Raw genomic sequence first — 19310 nt, forward strand, 5'->3', positions numbered from 1 at the left:
TCCCGCTCATTTGAAAGTTGATAATTTAAAAAACATAACACTCGAGTTTTTGCGAGCAAACACTACCTCTGTTCTGCAGCCAATCGACCAAGGGATTATTCGATCATTAAAAGTGCATTTTAAAAAGTTTCACTTAATGAAAATCATGGAAAATGCTGAACAAGGCAAAGAGTGTTGTATTAACCTTTTAGATGCAGTATCAATGATCGCTAAAGCATGGGATAGAGTTTCATCAAAAACAATTGCCAACTGTTTTAGACATGGAGGCTTCGTAGAAAGTGAGGATGTTAGAAATGATAGCTTTGATGAAGAAAATGACATTCCACTGGCTAAATTAATTAATGTTAATTTTGAAGAGGTTCCGCTGGCTGTAATAAAAAAGTCTGCTGCATTGTCAGATGATCAATGGACCGAGTTCTTACATGCAGAAAATAGTTTGGAAGTATGCGACAATTTAAGTGAAGAACAAATTGTAGACGACATCTTATCCTTCTCTCAGGACAAGGAGGAAAGCGAAGATGAGGGTTCAGAAGGGGAAGAATTTCAACTTCCATCTGCAGCAGAAGCTCTTCAAGCCACTAATACTATTAAAAAGTTTGTTTCTGTACAACTATTCATCGGACGAAATATTGGTAAACTATGTTAATAATTTAGAGAAAAAAATTGAATTCATCTATTATGATACTCGAACAAAGAAACAGAGTAAAATCACAGATTATTTCAAGTCTTAAAACTGGAGAAGGTGTAGGTACTACATACTACATGTGTATCTGTTAAATGTTGTGAATTTGTAAATTAGTGGTTAATAAATTATTTTAAACAAATTGGATAGCGAATTTTGTCTTTTATTAATTTGCTAGAAAAAAAAAACAGGTCGGATATAGCGACGTAATTTTCGTGGTCCCTTCACCGTCGGTATAAGCGACTTTCACTGTAGTTTTTGTGCATATTTAGTGTTGTTTTTTTATGAGTTTAATTTATGTTTGTTTTTGTTGAAAAAATCGTATTTATCTACCCACATATAAATGAGAAAAAAATTATTTGTAAATTTCTGAAATGTTAAATGACATGTAAATAAATGACATATCATTTTATATCCCTATTCGCATTATGTCTTCCAGATTTGTCCTCTAAAAGTTAAATTTCTGGTCTATTCGCCCACTACGTCCACTACGACATACTGCATACTTAGTAGATTACTAACTTAAATAGGAAACGAAATGAATCTAATCATATTTTATTTCTACCCACACTTACTTTCCTAACTTTTTGGGAAGAAAAATAGAAAATATAATTTAAAATTCATATGACTTAGTTAATAGCATTTTATATTAGTCAACAGTGGTGGCTTGTGGTTTTGGCCGACATTTTGAACTAAGTATTTTAGGATACTTTTATATAGACATTTCTTATTTTGCTCCAAGCATTTAACCAACTTTTCCCAATTTCCCTGCTTTTGGCAGTAATTCGTTATTTTGTTTCCAGTCATTTTACGAAATTCTTACGGTCTTAAAAGCCATTTTTCTTTCAGACTTTAAAAGATATTTAATATTGTTTCAGGGCTTTGATGCAGTCCATGAATTGGCAATATTCTTTCCTTTCCTTTAGGCGTTTGCAATTTTTCAGTTTTAAGTAATGTTTTATTTTACTCCAAGCATTTTACGTAATTTTTTATGTTTCTAGGAATTGGAATTTTTTTTTTACGTTTTTTTACTTTTTGGAGTCATGTTCTTGGTTTTACACGCATTTGACGTATCTGTCGGTATCTGAGTATTTTGTTATGGCTTTGATGTAATATTCATATTTATGAGGCATTTTTATGTGAGCTTTTTGAGAAATTATTTATATTTGAATCAATGACCTTACCGCCACTATTAGCCAAGTATTTTTAGTTGGCAGAAAGCTTAAATACCTACTACTAAAACAATAACACAAATTATTTATTTGAGGCCAAAAAGGGTGAAGCTCTCATACAAAAAGTGTTGGCATTTTTTGCTTATAAAAAATCGTAGCTTCTACCAGTTTAATTTAGTCATTCCAGGAACAACTTATTTACTATAACCACTCATATTTAACCCATAAAGATGGTGCTAAAACGCAAAATTAACCCATAGATGGTAATAAAACGTGTGCGTTTCAACTTTTTTTTATACTGATCAACCGATTCATCACCACGCATTTTCAGGTGTTCGTCAATAACCCCCACTTTAACCCTACATCAACAATCCCTTTTCCAGCCGAGGCTTGTATTAGACTAACCGCAATGGCGGCCAAAGTGACCGCAATTTCCAAATACAACGCGTAACAGATCCTAAAACCACCCGGCACGTTGGCCACTCCACCGCTTGCGGTAAAATCCAACGGAAACATGAAAGCGTGTAACGTGTCCCTACTGCGTGCTACCCCGAAAACGACCACCCCCAGTAAGTAATACAGTAAAATGGTGATGAACGGCAGCCACTTTAGCCATTTCGGCTGTTCGGTCATACTTGGGACATCTGTAGAGTGGGTGCGAAAGGCCAATTGTTGCAATTTCACTGCGGTCAGATTTCCAATATTTAGTACTAGGAGGAAATGGAGGGGGATGCCCACCATGGCGAAGACTACGGCGGTGCCACGTCCTAGTGGTGTTCTTGGTACTGGCGCACCAAAACCTGCAAATTTTAAATGCGATCATGTTTTGGTCCAAGAGCCTGTGACACATATGACCTTGTCATGTGCAAAGACTGAGTGATTGATAAAAAACAATAGGTTTTACTCGCTGAATATGAAATTTGTTTGCGGCAAACCAAAATTAGTCCAGTTTTTGTAATTCATGTTTAAAGTCGCCAGAAAATCGTCTGAATTTTGTGATTTTTGCGGAGAACTTGAGCATTGGCAGTATGTGAGATTAATAAGCAAATAGTCTAAATATGGTTTAAACTTAAACTAAACTAAAGTTGTAAAAAGGAAATAGCATAAAATAGCGGAAATATAAAAAAATGGAAAAAGTATATTCTGAAACGGAAACAGAATATGGAAACGAAATTACAACATTGTAAAGGTATAAAAGTCATAAAGTACACAATATGTTAAAACTAGTCAGTGATGATCAAGATAACAATATAACCAAAAATGTCTGGCATAAAATTCATCCAACGTGTAAAAAGTTTCACTTTACAATAATTTCTTTATTTTTTTCCTAAATTTAAGGTTAATTAATTATTTAATTAATTCTTAAATCAAGCGGTAAATGATTAAAAAGATTCCTGCCGCCGTATATAATATTGTTTATTAAGCCGTATAACTATTCCGCGCTTAAAAAAATTTACTGGATTAAATAAGGACCATTTCTTCAGCATCCTACAAACTTAGGGGATGCTAACGAGAAGGCTGTTGAGGCCCAAAATAAACAAAATTTGAAGATAAATCTAAATTTTACTCTAAAAAGAGGTAACAACTAGCGAATTAGAGAAAGAAAGTGATAGAGGGAAAGGAAAAGAAAAAGAGAAGAAATTAGAAAAAAGAAAAAGAGAGGCGCTGTATTTTTTACTTATTAGATATAAACAATTTTGTCCAGATATCTTTAAATAATCTCACAGATGGAACCAAATACAAGACTTTGTATATATTAATCAATTGAAATAACTCGGTCCCAGTCACGCAAAAATGGGACATAAAATAAATCCCAGGAAGTTGCTTTTGAAACAGTACAAGCCACAAATAGGATCATCCCAAATTGATTTCATAGATGTCCTTTGGATAGTTCTATAAACGTACGAGGGACTCTCCAGCGGATGTATATGGGACAACAATATTTACGTTTTTTTGGATATTTGTAGGACATAAAAGGGATGGTAGAATAACTATATTAAGAAGTATATTTTAGAAAAAATCACTTTTACGTTAATATCATATATTAAAGTAAAAGTTTTAGCCATTCAGGGGCATGGCGCCAAAAACGTAATCTCAATCACAATATCTTTTCGTGTAACTTGTGCAGTTTTTGGGTTAAGCATTTACACCTTCTGAAACAAAAAAAACAGTACTTGCATGGGCGTTTTTTAATTTTGAATGAAGTTCTTTTACGAAAAGATTTTGCATCTTTAGGCATTTTAAATATAATGCAGGTACTAACCTTGTAAACTGGTAACCTACTGTGGCACCTTAGAATGAAGCTAAGATTGAGGGAATTTAGTCCAAAGTCTTTAATTTAAAATCACTTTTACTTACCCTCGCAGCCACAAAACACCGATATAGCGACGAACTCAAAACTCGCAAAACAAGAGTCAGTTATTTATTACAAAAAAATTAGTTGCTGCTAAGGGATCAAACTTTCCAAATCTTCTCAAAAAAATAGAGGATAGAGAACAAATCAGTCACAACAGCGCAATCATTGAAATAAGGTTTTCTTTCTCTATTTCTGTGAGCTCAATGAACTGAATGCCCCATCCCCAATGTGCATTGTAATAACAGAGAAAATCGACAACAGCAGCGACCTTTCCAGCGACTTAATAAGGCGCCAGATTTGAATTTTATTCTATATTAGCGTGTGCTTAAGATTAGTTGAAAATGTACTGTTCTTACGGTAACTACAGTCCATAAAGACATGTATGTTCGGTGTTGAAAAATGGTGTCCCACCGCCATTTTGAAGTTTTGCAAAATTACCTACCAAAAGGTAGTATTTAGGTTGCTAATGATATGCCGTGTGCCAAATTTTTATATAAAGGCATTCAAAAGATAAGAGAGGGGGGACAATTAATTGTCCCCCCTCTCTCGCCGCACTGTATGTCTCTATCTTTCTCCTGGTAAATTGCGCATTGAAAGAGATTGACGATCGAAGTGATAAATGCCGTTACGCCGTTTTTCATTTTTCTGTCATGAGTTCATCGCATTTGATGTTTGTTCTGTTATCTATCTTTTATTTACTTAAGCACTCCATGTGAGGTTTTGGCGGTCAAAAAGATTCTAGAACGTTTCCAGTTCATTGGAGGTTGTAATTGTAACGGCAATCGCATTTGATGTTTGTTCTGCTATTTATCTTTTATTTACATAAGCACTCCATACGAGGTTTTGGTGGTCAAAAATATTCTAGAATGTTTCCAGTTCGTTGGAGGTTGTAATTGTAACGCCAGTATCTTTACAATTTTTGGAAATGTAACCCTTTATTGGGGATAAAAGTGCTTCAATTACATTTCAGTATATTGTACTCTTGTTAGTTCGCCCGGAAGGGAATTAACCTCCCAGGGTTTATTTAAGATCAAAGCCATTGCGTCACATACCTTAGTGGCATATTTTTGGTAACCCTCATTGGTTTGCGAGGGTTTCAGTTTCAGCTCCTAGTTGCGTGGTTTTTTCGTTTTTTTTTGGTTTAATTTTTTGGTTTTGTTGGTATTATCCTGGACTTCGGTTTTATCTTCTCGGAAGCTGAACTTGCTTGACTGGTAGTTGAATTGAACTCTGGACTTTTTTGGATTCTCACCACTGCGTTAGCTATTGTACCGATTACATACTGCCTCTGTAATGGAATACAGAGGCATAATATGACTGGAACACACTACAAGAGAAGCCGATACTGTGACGACCTAACTATAACCCCATAGCAGCTTAACATCAGCTAAGTACCTACTTTTAAGTCAGTAAATACTTAGTGTTTATTTTCATTACCTATCTTTAATATCTTTTGTTTACTTAATATTCATTAAATTAATTGCCCCTTAGTTTATGCCCAAACTTCTGCTTTATTAAGTGTAGTTTAATTTATTGGGCCAACTTGTGAAGCTCATACTCCTACGAATTAAAAGGCATAACTAGACCAATCTAATATACATTTTTTTATTTTTTTGAGTTAGTTACTAAACTGGTACTCACAGCATCAGACATAATATCTATATATTTACTTGTCAGTGTGATGATTTGATACAGAACCTTCATTAATAGTCGATGATATTAAATGTTGATCCTGTAAACATATTATCCATTGACTTTTATTTTTTCATATTTTTGTCCTTTTAGTACTTCATAAATCGCAACCTTCAACTCAATTTGTTTAGTTCAATATTTTAAATTGTGAACTTTAATTGGCTTATTTTGTCCATCAATGAGAAAGTACAAATTAAGTCAGATATACAAGCGGTGGTTAATTGAAGAATTGGGATCTCTGAATTTGGGATTACGTAACATTGGCAACAGACATAACAGTTTCCAGGAAATCATTGTTCAACCTCAGAAGGTTCAAATGAGTTGCTCATATGAGCTCAGGTTCTCTTCTTAAGATGAGGTTAGAGTGGCGATTTTTACATTACTTGCCTATTAATATAATATACTGCAAAAGCTCACGCCCTCCGCAATTCATGAAATTCGAATGATTTTTTTGCGACTTCAAAAATGAATTGCAGAAAACATTTACCAATTTGGGTTTACGTAAACGAATTTTGTAGTCAGCAAACAAAACCCTATAATTTTTTATCACTTACTCATACTCCGCACATGATGTGAGTCTATGTGTCACGGAATATTTAATGTCATATTTTAATGGTTTGGAACCCAGGGGGTTGTTATAGCATAAATTACTTAAGCCCAAAAAATTTCGAATCTGCGTAATGTTGTTGCTACAACTAGATACCTAAGCATCCCATATTTTAACACGGGAAGATAAGTACAATAATTGTCATTATTCCTTCTCTTCGAATATCATGTTTGCTTGGATATTTGCGCAACTTTGTTTTTTTATTAGTTACATAGTTTAGATTAACTGGATTTTAGTGTATAGTTAAATGGTTCTGCACGAATTGCATTAATGTGCGCAAGCTTATTCAATTTAAAAAAAAGTACTAAGCATCTATGCGGTTTGTCTGCAGTTACTTTTTTGAGGCTAATACTCGTCATTAATTCGTTTTATCTGAGACCACACACTTATTCAGGTATTGATTCGCATTTTCACAGCGACTTTGATTTCTGGGCTTGAGTAATCTGTGGCTTCCGGTTGAAAATCTTAATATTTTAAATTTTGGTATTAAATAAAAATAGCAGTTCGTATTTGCGATTCTTAACATTCAGCTATTTGTGGTATATTCACTGGAATATCTGTCCTACCAGTGGCTTACCTAAAGTTGTCAATAATGACACACTAAACAAAAAACATCCTGGATAAGTCCAAATGTTTCCTCCTCCCCCCTCACCGAATCCGGCTCCAACAGCATCAAGGAACAACGTTTCGTGCTTCTCAAAGTATTTGTGGATCATGGCTGGCCACGTGTCCACATGGTCTTCGGATTGGCTCAGCTCCGTGGCTAAAGCTGTAGAGAGATTTTTTTGGATGGTGGCTAAAGTTTCGCTTTGTTTTTGCTCTCTGGGACCTAAAGAAAAGCAAGTAATAATTTTTAAACAATATGGTTTTTAAGTGAGAATTTCAAACGCTCTAAATTAATCCACACTTAAATTTAACAAAAGCTCGTGACTGCTTGCCAGGACAACAATCGATCAGTCTCAAGTAATTTAGGTAATGCAAGGGCATGGTATAAAGTTTTCTCTATGAAACTTAGAAGCAATTACATTAACCGGGTTTTACGGGGTTTGCGTGTGTCGGGGTACTTTTATTCAAAGTCAAGATTGGCAAATATGCCTTCATATAACTGATATGTTTTTTTTTGGATAGACAAAGATGTACACGGATCGTTATTTTATCGGATAATTTATGCCTTTTGGCAAAAGATCAAAAATTATGAACATTTGGCATAGAAATTCAGGGCTAATGCAGATATAGGCGGAAAATTTATTACCTTCGGTTATATAAAACGCATAGGCACCTATTAGGGCCCATGTTACTACAATAATGGTAAGTCCTGCCTGTGATAAAATCCATTGGCTAAGTATCTTTAAACAACATTTAAATTTTAAAGCACAATTGGTTTCTGATGGACTTAACTTGAAATCACAGTCCGTTCTTGGCCAAAATCTTAACCTGAAATAATATGTTAGATTATCATTTAGTTGAGTATAATTAATTAGTAGTTTTACCGATAAGGCACTAAATGTGTCGTCTGAACTTCGGCATTAGCAATCGTTTGTTCTCCCTTGCACGATGTTTTGAACCCGACATGGATATGGTCGACGTCAACGCAATAGTCTCCATTTCCATTTTTCATTTTAATTGGATTCTCTTCTGGAACAAACAAGGAATTAGTGAAATTTATTTGGGGGTCTAGTGCCAAGCTTTTAGTAGATAAAAAAGTTTGTATATAATTCAAATAAAAGGTTAAAAATTATTTTTTAATGTTACAAACTAGTTTGGTTTTTACTTTGTTTTTAGTTTAAACTCTTCCCCATTAGCCTTAATGAGAAGAATTGTTAATCTCGTGATACTCTATCATCATTCTTAATTTTATAAATTTGGTAATGGCTTTTTGGCCTTGCCAAATCTCTCTTGTAAACTACATGAAACGCTTTGAAAAACTTTATTAATGAAGGATAATGTGAAACCACAATTATACAATTTTTTTACATTTTGGAATTTTGATTGACTTTTGTTTGACATTATGATAAAATGTATACACACGTTCGCGTTTTTAATATATTTTCGTTAAATAAATATTAAACTTTCATATAGAAAAAATAAGTTTATGTTTAAGCTTTTATATACTAAATTACTTCTTATATACTAATTTTTTTTGACCAATCAATAGGATATAAAATTATTCATTTAACTATAATTATTATAAATATATATTATAACTATACAGTGCGAGTTTGTAACTTGGAATAAATTCGATAATAAATAAATGGAAGCGTGTTCGGATATGCCAATTGAGATTGTAAGTTGCGCATTTTTTATAAGAAATTTTTTTATACAGGGTGTGCCATGTAGGCGGGGCTAATACCAGCTTTTTTATTTAAAATAGGACACCCTATATATTATTATGTGTTTGGATTCTACACAAAATTCCAAACATTTTGATGTATCACATGCCATACCTTTATTCACCTGGTTTTATGTTTTTGATTTTTTTTAATGTTTTAAATTCAAAAAATATGCATTTCAGTAAACAGTTTTTTTTTCGTAGTGTATTTTATGAATGTCCTATAAAAATGTGACATTTTTATAATTTTGACATTCCTACAAGACGTGCCTTTACTGTCGGATAATCGGCTAGTCGGCTTTTTAAGTGAAAAGCACAAGATTGAAATCTTAATGGTGATTGGGTACGGAGATAGAACAAGAACCCAAAATGAAGTTATGCATTTATTCAGACAGAAGTATCCTGATTTACCACCTATATCTCAAAGTACTATAAGCAAGATTGAAAAACAGTTTCGGCAAAATGGTCACGTAAGAACAATACTAGTTCTCGTCGATCTGCGCTTAATGAAGATACCAAAATTAATGTGTTATAAGCCATTGAAGAAAATCTTAATATTCCCACTAGGCAGGTAGCGCTCGAATTGGAAGTGAGCCAGTCTTTAGTAGTAAGGGTTCTTGAAGCAGAAAAATTTCATCCCTATAAACTAACAATTCTCCAGGAACTCAATGAGGAAGATGCAGATAGATGAATTGAATTTTGTGAACAATTTATGTAATTAATGCAAAATAATAATCTTATTACAGAAAACATTCTCTTTTCCGATGAGTTGACATTTATGCTAAACGGAGAAGTAAATCGTCAAAATTGCCGTATGTTGGATGAGGCAAGGCCGCACTCAATACCCAGAAATTCGAATGGCCACCAAGATCGCCCGATTTGACTCCGCTGGATTTTTACTTAATATAAGGATATTTGAAATCCAAAGTTTATGTGACCAAACCGGCAAATATTGAGGAGTTGAAAACTAGAATAAGGCAAAAGTGTCGAAACATTTCTCCAGAATGCATAAGAAACGTTCAAAATGAATTTGTAGTATGTTTAGGGCATTGCCAAATAGTAAATGGTTTACATTTTGAACACTTATTAAAGAAAAAGATTTAAAATAGGTAACCCTCTTTAAGTTTATGAAATACGTTTTCTTTAACGCCTTGATCATCATCGATTGTTTTTAAAATACAGTAAGGATTTGCCATTCCTCAAAAGTATGGCATGTGATACATCAAAATGTTTGGAATTTTGTGCAGAATCGAAAAATATAATAACATATAGGGTATCCTATTTAAAATAAGAAAGTTGGTTATAGCCCCGCCTACATGGCACACTCTGTATAAAAAAATGTTATTGTAAAAAATGCGCAACTCAATATTTTTTGCCGAACACGCCCCCATTTATTTGTTATCGAATTTATTCCAAGTTATAGACTCGCAGTGTATAGTAAAATATAAATCACATACAGGGTGTTCATTTGAAAACTTCCCACCACGGATTTATCGAAAACCACTGTTTAAAAAAAAACGTCAAAAGGTTTGTCAAGGGGGACAACTTTCTAACCTAAAATTACTTCACCCGCTTTCACCCATTGCCCCCCAGGGTCATCCCATTAAAAATTTTAAATGGCAAGGGGTTTTAAGTGATAGCTTGTTTAAAAGGTCTTTCGAAGTCTTTTATTTTGACGTTTAATTTTTTTAAATCGGTCGATTCGTTTTCGAGAAAATTAGAAAAATCTTTTTTTATCTTAATTTGTTCAGATAGAAAACAAAAACATGAAAATATCAGTTTTTATTTCAATAAGTGTTCAAAATGTTGCCCGTTTTTGGCCAAACAATGATATAGGCGATGTTCAAATTCCTGACAGACATTTTCAAAACCATGTTGTGGGATATCATGGCAGCTCTCGATGATGCGTTGACGAAATTCATCCAAACTTTCAGGTTAGGGAGTAAACACAATATATTTCAAATTACCCCATAGAAAAAAGTCTAACGGCGTTATATCAGGAGATCTAGCAGGCCATTCTATAGGCCCCATTCGCCCTATCTATTTATCTGGAAACTCGTCGTCTAGCCATTGCCGAACGGGAAGAATATAGTGAGGAGGAGCGCCGTCTTGCTGGAAATATATTTCAGCCTCATCAAGTATAGGGTTTCCATTATCATCGATTTGGTTTTCAATGGATTCAGTGATAAGCGGATTGATTGTATTTTCCAACATATCCAAATAAATGTCTTCATTTAAATTTCCATTAATAAATATTGGCCCAATCACTTTATTTCCTAAAATGCCTGCCCATACATTAAATTTTTGAGGGTATTAGGTATGCCCTTCTACAAATGCATGAGGATTTTCATTGCTCCAATATCTACAGTTATGCTTATTAACAAATCCATTTAGATAAAATGGGCATTCATTATATATATAAAATAGAATTGTAGATTTGGCATACCCTAACGGGCAACATTTTGAACACTTACTGAAATAAAAACTGATATTTTCATGTTTTTGTTTTCTATCTGAACAAATTAAGATAAACAAAAATTTTTCTACTTTTCTCGAAAACGAATCGACCGATTTAAAAAAATCAAACCATAAAATAAAATACTTCGAAAGACTTTTTAAACAAGCTATTACTCGATACCCCTTGTCATTTAAAATTTTTAAGGGGATGACCCTGGGGGCAGAGGGTGAAAGGGGGTGAAGTAATTTTAGGTTAGAAAGTTGTCCCCTTTGACAAACCTTTTGAGGTATTTCGGCGTTTTTTTTTTTTAAACAGTGGTTTTCGATAAATCCGTGGTGGGAAGTTTTCAAATGAACACCCTGTATGTGACTCTACTAAGGCAAAATTTACATTTATGGACATTACAACAACCTCACTCCTGATCCGTCTTATAGTATAAAAACCATAATCCAGAACAGACATTATTAAATAAATAAAAAGCATATAAAGAGAAATAAATACCATATAACAAGCATATTCTAAAACAAACATTACTTACGTAAATGTGACTCAATTTTAACCCAGTCTCAATACAAAATTCGCAATTTTCCTCCAAAGTCTTGTATTTGGGTATCACCTATAGAATAATTTAGAATGTTTAACATGTCATCTTCATTTATCAGTTTTTTAAGAGAGTGTGATTTATGTGATTCCACAAGATGGTAGTATCATCAGCGAATACTGCACATAAGCCATTTTTTAACATACAGCAAAAACAAAAGAGTCCCCAGCACTGAGACCTTATAGAATCGAAGAAATCTTTAAATAATTTCATGTAGTTACATTTGGTTTTTATCTACTAAATAAGATACAAATCACTTCAAAGGTTTTCCTCTGAAAGTATACACTTCCAACTTATGTATAGACTATACACTTGATAAAATAAAATCCATACATACAAAAGAGTAATTTATATTATCTAGCAAAAGCCCAGATAGAGGGATTTTAAAAGGTAGAATTTTAAAATTAAAGATAACTTTTTGGCAGGTACGTGTTGGTAAAAGTTAGGAAACATGCCATATAAATATAAATGTATGCCTTTTGTCTATATTTATTTAAATAATAAACAACTACATAAATGATTAATAAGTTTATAATATTACCTAATTATTATAAGAACATCTTTCTCATCTCTTCTCAAGCCATGTATCGCATGATCATGAATAGTTGTTAAGGTTTTCCATATGATTTGACACTATATTTTCGAGAATTTGAAAAAACTCTTTTTTACTCTTTTGCATATTATTTTTTTTTTAATTTTATATATATAATATAATTCTATATATTCATAAGAATATTTTTGTCTTGTTTTTTATTTAGAGTTATTTTCCAGTCATTTGAAGCCATCTTTCATAAGTTAAAAGAAATGATTATTTCTGTCAAAAATTCTTAACTCAAAAAATGTTTTATCGTCAATATAAACATAGACGTTGTAGCCAAAGTCAAAACATAATATATATTACAATTCATTACAATAAGTTACAACAAAACCATAACACTAATTTAAAATTAACATTTGTAACATAAAAATACTTAAATACCAATCATTAAAAAATTCCCTTAAACTATAGTAAGCTTTACTAGGAAGAAATTTACGGGAGATGAAAAAGCTAGATTTTAAAACTGTTTCGACTTATACAGACTGTTGACAAAACGTGGCAGTAGAAAGTTATGTTATTTTAAATGGAAAACTTAATATATTATTTGATTTACAAATTCTTCGTAAAATTCTAAGAAGTTTGATTTCACGCATGTCATATATTAATTAAGTATTTTTTGAATCAGAGACGGTTGAAATTTGTTTTTTTTTTTTTACTTTAAGAGGCTACAATCCATAACTACTTGTCATAAGACAAAATAATTTTTGTATTCCTGTCCTAACTTTTTAATATATGTTTAATAAAAGAAAAAATGCTACTGTCACTTTTCTTTTTTTTCTTTAAATATTACAAATAAAAATTTATGGTTAACCTAGCCTAAAATGTATGTCATGAGATAGATCTTAAAAATTAAGATAGGAATGTGAAAATCATTTTATTCTATAATGAATACCTCTTAAACTTGAAAAAGAATGTCGCTTTTTATATCTAAATCAAAAACTACTTGATTAAAATATGACATGTTGTTCAATCAAATTGCTTAAATTTGGACGCGAAATCAGAAAATCAAATATTATATAAAATGTTTAAAACAAAACATAAAATTCTTCTGCCACGCTTTATGTGAACACCTTGTATATGTCAAAATCATTTTAACGTATAGTTTTTTTCACCCCCTGTATTTAAAAAAAAAATATTTTTTTTGTTTTAATTTTTTTGCCACAATGGGGAACGGGAGTACTAAATGGACACGCTGTATCTAATGACCCTTTTCTGCGAAACAAATAGTGAACTAAAAAGGTAATTTAAGCATAAATTTCAGAAGCAGATTCCATATCGAAGGTGGGACTCAATATTCGCAGAATATGCACATTTGGCAATGGAAAAATTTAGATTGGCAGTAACTCTAAGGGCATATAAAAGTCAAATGAAACTTTCTTGCACACATTTAAGTATGCAAGAAATTTTGAATATTTTTATGCAAAACTTTATCGATCTTAAAAACATTGAATATCAAATAATTTGCGTCACACCAGTATTTTATTTTTAATAAATATGTTGTTAAATTAGCCTGCATTTGAGGAACCTCTAAATCATGATAGAGGATGGTAGTATCATTTGCATACAACGTACTACAATATACTAGATATATGTAGTTGTGGAAGAGCGTTCACGTAAATGAGGAAAAGCGAAGTACTGATCCCTGCACAACTATATTTATATTAGGTTCCTCAAAAGTATCACTATTTAAATGAACTGTCGCGTAACTAGTAAAAAATGTATTTAAAAAATATACAATTTTGGTAGGTGATGCGTCTTTTTGTCATATAGTATATTTACTATATACGACAAACGCCATGACGGTTTTTAATATTATTTTTTTTAAGGTACCAGATTCGGAGATGGAATGGAAAGTTATAGAACGAGGCTTTCGTCAACAATGGAACTTTCCTAGTTGTTATGGCGCTATAGACGGAAAGCACGTTGTTATTCGCGCACCAAGTCATTGTGGAAGTGAATTTTTTAATTATAAGGGTACAAACAGCATCATTTTATTAGCAGTTGTTGATCATAATTAGTGTTTCCGCTAGATTAATGTCGGATTTACTGGACGACAGTCAGATGGGGCGGTTTTTCAACAATCTTCTATATTGGAAGCAATAGAGCATAGTTTATTACCCGATGATGGGTGCTTGGTTGGCGATGATGCATTTCCATTGAAAACATACCTATTAAAGCCTTATAAAGGAACACTTACGAAGGAACAAAAAATTTTCAATTACCGCCTCTCGAGAGCAAGACGGATTGTGGAACATTCGTTTGGAATAACGGTTAGCAGATTTCGAATTTTTGAGAAACCTATCGCATGCTCTCCAGAAACTGCTGACAAAATTATTAAAGTTTGTTGTGCATTACATAAGTGGTTAGAACGACTTCAAGTACTTACTACACACCGAAAGGAAGCTTTGATGAAGAAGATTTTGATACTGGTAAAATAATACCAGGTGCTTGGAGACGAGATGTAAAACAAAATTTGACTTCGATAAGCTTCACCGGAAGTAACCATTCGTCCAGAATAGCACGAGAAAAAAGAGATACATTTTGTCAATATTTTATGACGAAAGGAGCTGTACCCTGGCAAGGCCGTATGGTATTTTAAATAAACTAATATGCCTAATAATAATAATTACTATTATTATTCTCATTATTATTAATAATATTATATAATTATATTAATTAATCTTAATTAATAAAACTTTAATATATTATGTCAGTACTTACAGTGTTTAAATTATCTTGAGTGGGCCTTTTATTGTCTTCTAAATTGTTCGAGAAACTGTCCATTTAAATGAACCATTTTACATTTGGCACATAAATACTGTCTAAGCCAGCTTCCGATTTTTTAAAATCTTTAATTTTTTTCTTCTCCTGAGAATAAGTGGATTTCAGTGCTTTTATTTTGTATTTTATTTCGTTCACCCCTAAACCTTCAATCCCCATATTATCTTGTATCATTTTAAGCGCCGCATCTCTTGCTTGCTTGTGACATTTTTGTGTTCCAGAGACACGGTTGGTCTCTATATTCTTGCACAAATTTAACAGTTGTTTCTTCAGACCAACAAGACGACATTGTAACGTGATGTACGGCGCTGCTATTCAAAATTAAAACCCTACTAATATACTTTACTAAAATGGGCTAAACTATCCTGTCTAGACGCGTCCAGTTCACTTGAGCGAGTCGAGAAATAAGAGTGGGGAAAGCCATTTGCTCTAGTAAATAGAACCTGCTTCTATTCACTTGACTAAACTACTGACTAAAAAGCTTACTTGCTCAAGTACTAAATCATGGTGCCTACATAGTTCCATTAGCTAAATTTTAGTTACTGGCTTTAGTACTTGTTTCAGCTACTGGAATCGTGTAAATCCCCCTTAAAGCCTGCATTAGTGGATAAGCAACATATGATAACACTCTTATCGAAGTGGCTATTCCCAATACTAACAATTTAGTTCAAAAGCACGCAGAAAAAAAATGAAAGTACCGGGACCTAGAAGTACGGCTACAGAAGCAATGGCAAATGAATATTGTTAGAACGATACCAAGTATAATATCGAATACGGGAGTCATACCAAAGAACCTGGAAAGAAGCATTGAAGAATTAGGGGTATATACAAAGAACTACAGAAAGTGGTGCTATTAAATACAGCCCGAATTGTAAGGACATTTCTGGCAACCAGCACCATATATAAAGAACCCTAAAAAATCATTCAAAATGGTTCGTTTCATCCGAAGTTCGTTATAACCAGGAAAACCAGTAAAATATACATTAAATGCTTATTTTGTGTACTAATATACCGGGTGTCCCAATATTATTATTCCTCCGCTATATCTCAGTATCTAATAACCCAAAAAGATGCTGGAAATTATTTGAAAGTTCAGTACTCAGCCGCTGGAGAGGGTTGCAGCTACTTCAAAAGGTAAAATTGTGTTTTCGTAAAAAAAAAATTCAAGAACCAAAATCTAAAAATACTAGTAACTGTAAAGTAATAAAAAATTAATAATCTGTAAAGATATTCCTACAAAAAAGGATTGATAAACATTTCTGTCAGATGTCAAATAAAGTGATGGGGGAAGTTTTTAACTTCAGTGAGAAAAATAGTTGAAGGTCGGTTCTGGGTATACCGATTTTTTTAAAATAACTTTTGTTTTACAAGTCATTTATTGCTTTACTTTTTTACCAACAAATTATTACTCTTAGCTTTTGCTAAAATCTGCTAGGGGGCGTTGACTTATGACATACTCAATTCGACCAATTATTTCGAAAAACTTAAACGCTACTATAAATAGTTTTTTACGCAGAAAATAAAGCTTAAAAAACCGAATCTTAATATCACTTCTCAAGCTAAAATTATTTAAAAAAATGTTTCCATTAAATTTTAAAAATTATTTTAATCTTCGTAAATTCCCATTGGTTCAGCTGAACTGAGAGTGACTCACATTTAGATGAATATTTGTTTAACGTACACAAATGAAAAATCCTTTCCTGAAAATCCGAGAGGCGGCGTTGTCAGGTGCTGAGATATAGCCGAGGAACATTAATGATGGAACACCCGGTACAAAGTAAATTAAAGTCAAACCGTTTGATAAATAATAATGTATTTCTTTAAATAAAAAAATATATATAAATGTAAATAGAAATACAATACTATCAAATATGTCTAAATTCTAAATGTGCAAACATAATGTAGATACATTTTTTATGTTCATACATTGCATTTAACATTTTCATAAGAAGAATTTTCCTGTAATTACAATTTAAAAAATATATTATTTCTTGGTCCATAGGCTGGGTTTTGAACTTGTGTTTGGCGCTGTGAATACGAATACCACACAAAAAGTTCGTTATAAAAGGAAAAAATCTTCTAGATCGGCAAAAATAAGTTCGCTATATTCGGAAGCTCGGTAGAAAAGGGTTCGTTATACGCGGACTTGGCTGTATACACCATGTACAAAGATTTTCATTCCATTACTTTTCTATAACACATCTACGGTAGCGAGAATACCGCATACCATGAAATATATGCGTTATATGAAACTGCTGCTTGGCCAAAAATAAAATCACTTGATATATTTAAAATTATCATATTTTTCACCGTATTTCCCATATTTGTGTCTCTCCATTAGAAAAAGCATTAAATGATGCCCATAAGAAAAATTAAGTTCAGGCATTTTTTTATTTGTTTCGGAAATTTGATTTTCTCAGGAAAAACTTCAATTGCCTGTAAGAAAATAAAAATTTGATATATGATAAGATATAATAAGACATATATATTATTATATTATATATATTATTTAGGTAGTTGAAGACATTTAAAATTCTTTTCTATTTCTAATTACTTTGCGTTATTCTATTTAATTTTAGGACATTTTCCAGTTTGTTCAAACATTTGAAGACATTTCTTGGAGTCAGTTAAAATCATGGTTTATTTCCTCAAAGAATTTAAAGTCATTTTTCGTTTTATTTCAAGCAACTAATGTCTTTTACTTTAAATTTAAATTTTACTCGTTTGGAGTTATTTTCCATTTTTTTTAACCAATTTTTTCATAGTAATTATGTTTATCATAAGGATTTTCCATATAATTTGACAATATATTCTTGTAGTACTACTTTAAGAAAATTATAAAATTATTTTATTTTAGATTTAATTTAAAGGTATTTTCATTAGTTTTATGTTCTTTTAAAAAAAAATATTTTGTATGAAAATATTATTAGTAAGTAGTAATATATTAAGCAGTATCATTTTTTTAAAAACAGAATCTTTTATTATTGAAATTTATATTATAAAATATATATATTTTTTTTAATTTTATTTAATTCACTGAAATAACAAATTTAGAAAATTGATTAAAAATGTATTAATTAAAATTAATTAATTTAATTTTTGGTGTAAGATATTTAACAAATCAGAATTTAGAAAAAAATATGAAAATTATTTTAGTACCAAGGGCTAGAATCTGAAATGTTACGGTTTTCGCTTTTTTGTCGGTTTTTGTATATGCAATTTTAATTATTTATATTATAATATAGAACGTTTACAGTATATAATGTCAAGAATTAAGAGAGAATTTTTTTTCAAAAAGAAATTAATATTTATTTATCAATTATTAAGATATCGGGCGTTCTGAAGATGGTTTCAAGGAAATGTGTCCTTATGGCCTTATAAATAATTAAAAAAATCATCTTGTCATGAATTTGTTTTGATTTCAAGAATTTAACAAAAAGCGTTTTTTTACCATATGTTTACAGAACTAAGAGGAATAAAGGGAAAATGTATCCCAACTTTCTTGTCACAGATTTTTTACCTCTTGTATCACAGTCCAGATTGTATATAGTTATTTCATTAGAAAAACTATTAACGAAAACAGAAATAATACACCCTTAATCATGATTTTAATGAATAATTAATATTAACTTTATACTTACAGTTTATTATTATTATTAAAATTTCAATATAATCCACATGATCTGTCTCTGGTAAGTTTAGAACTACCAACAATCGTCTTCACATTACTTGAATATTAACATCATGAAATACAAAAAGCCGTCTTAAGTCACCCATCAAGTAAAAGAACTTAATCAGATAATATTAACAATATCTGGTAAATTAATTGCACCACATCCTAATGTTGTAAAACTTTTTAACCTTGCGGATTTCGCCAAACCGTGTTAAAAAATTATGTTTTTTTTCGATATACGGGAGGAGAATCATGTGATTCACGTATATCGAATCAAATTATATCACACAGTAACTTAATGGAAGTTATAATTGCTTTTAATGACGCTTTGTTTCGTAGGTTTGAATAGCTGATTATGTTT

The 19310-nt window shown here is 31.7% G+C and overlaps 1 protein-coding gene across 7 annotated transcripts in view; it reads right to left on the bottom strand.

Moving 5' to 3' along the window:
- Positions 1-1221: 1221 nt before the first annotated feature.
- Positions 1222-19310, bottom strand: part of LOC126737294 (potassium channel subfamily K member 4-like) — a 39923-nt gene continuing 21834 nt past the window's right edge. For 2 of the 7 annotated variants that reach the window (XM_050442126.1, XM_050442128.1), the window contains exons 3-6: positions 8000-8144; positions 7762-7943; positions 7087-7338; positions 1222-2654 (exon numbers count right to left, since the gene is read on the bottom strand). In XM_050442126.1, the coding sequence (XP_050298083.1) occupies positions 2182-2654; positions 7087-7338; positions 7762-7943; positions 8000-8144 (1052 nt within the window). In that variant the 3' untranslated portion in view covers positions 1222-2181. Of the gene's footprint in view, positions 2655-7086; positions 7339-7761; positions 7944-7999; positions 8145-8280; positions 8492-18917; positions 19123-19310 lie in introns of those variants that run through there. The other 5 variants (XM_050442133.1, XM_050442131.1, XM_050442132.1 and 2 more) reach the window with 5 other exon arrangements.

This window comes from Anthonomus grandis, chromosome 6 (genome assembly GCF_022605725.1).
Source record: "Anthonomus grandis grandis chromosome 6, icAntGran1.3, whole genome shotgun sequence".
NCBI classification, from domain to species: domain Eukaryota; kingdom Metazoa; phylum Arthropoda; class Insecta; order Coleoptera; family Curculionidae; genus Anthonomus; species Anthonomus grandis.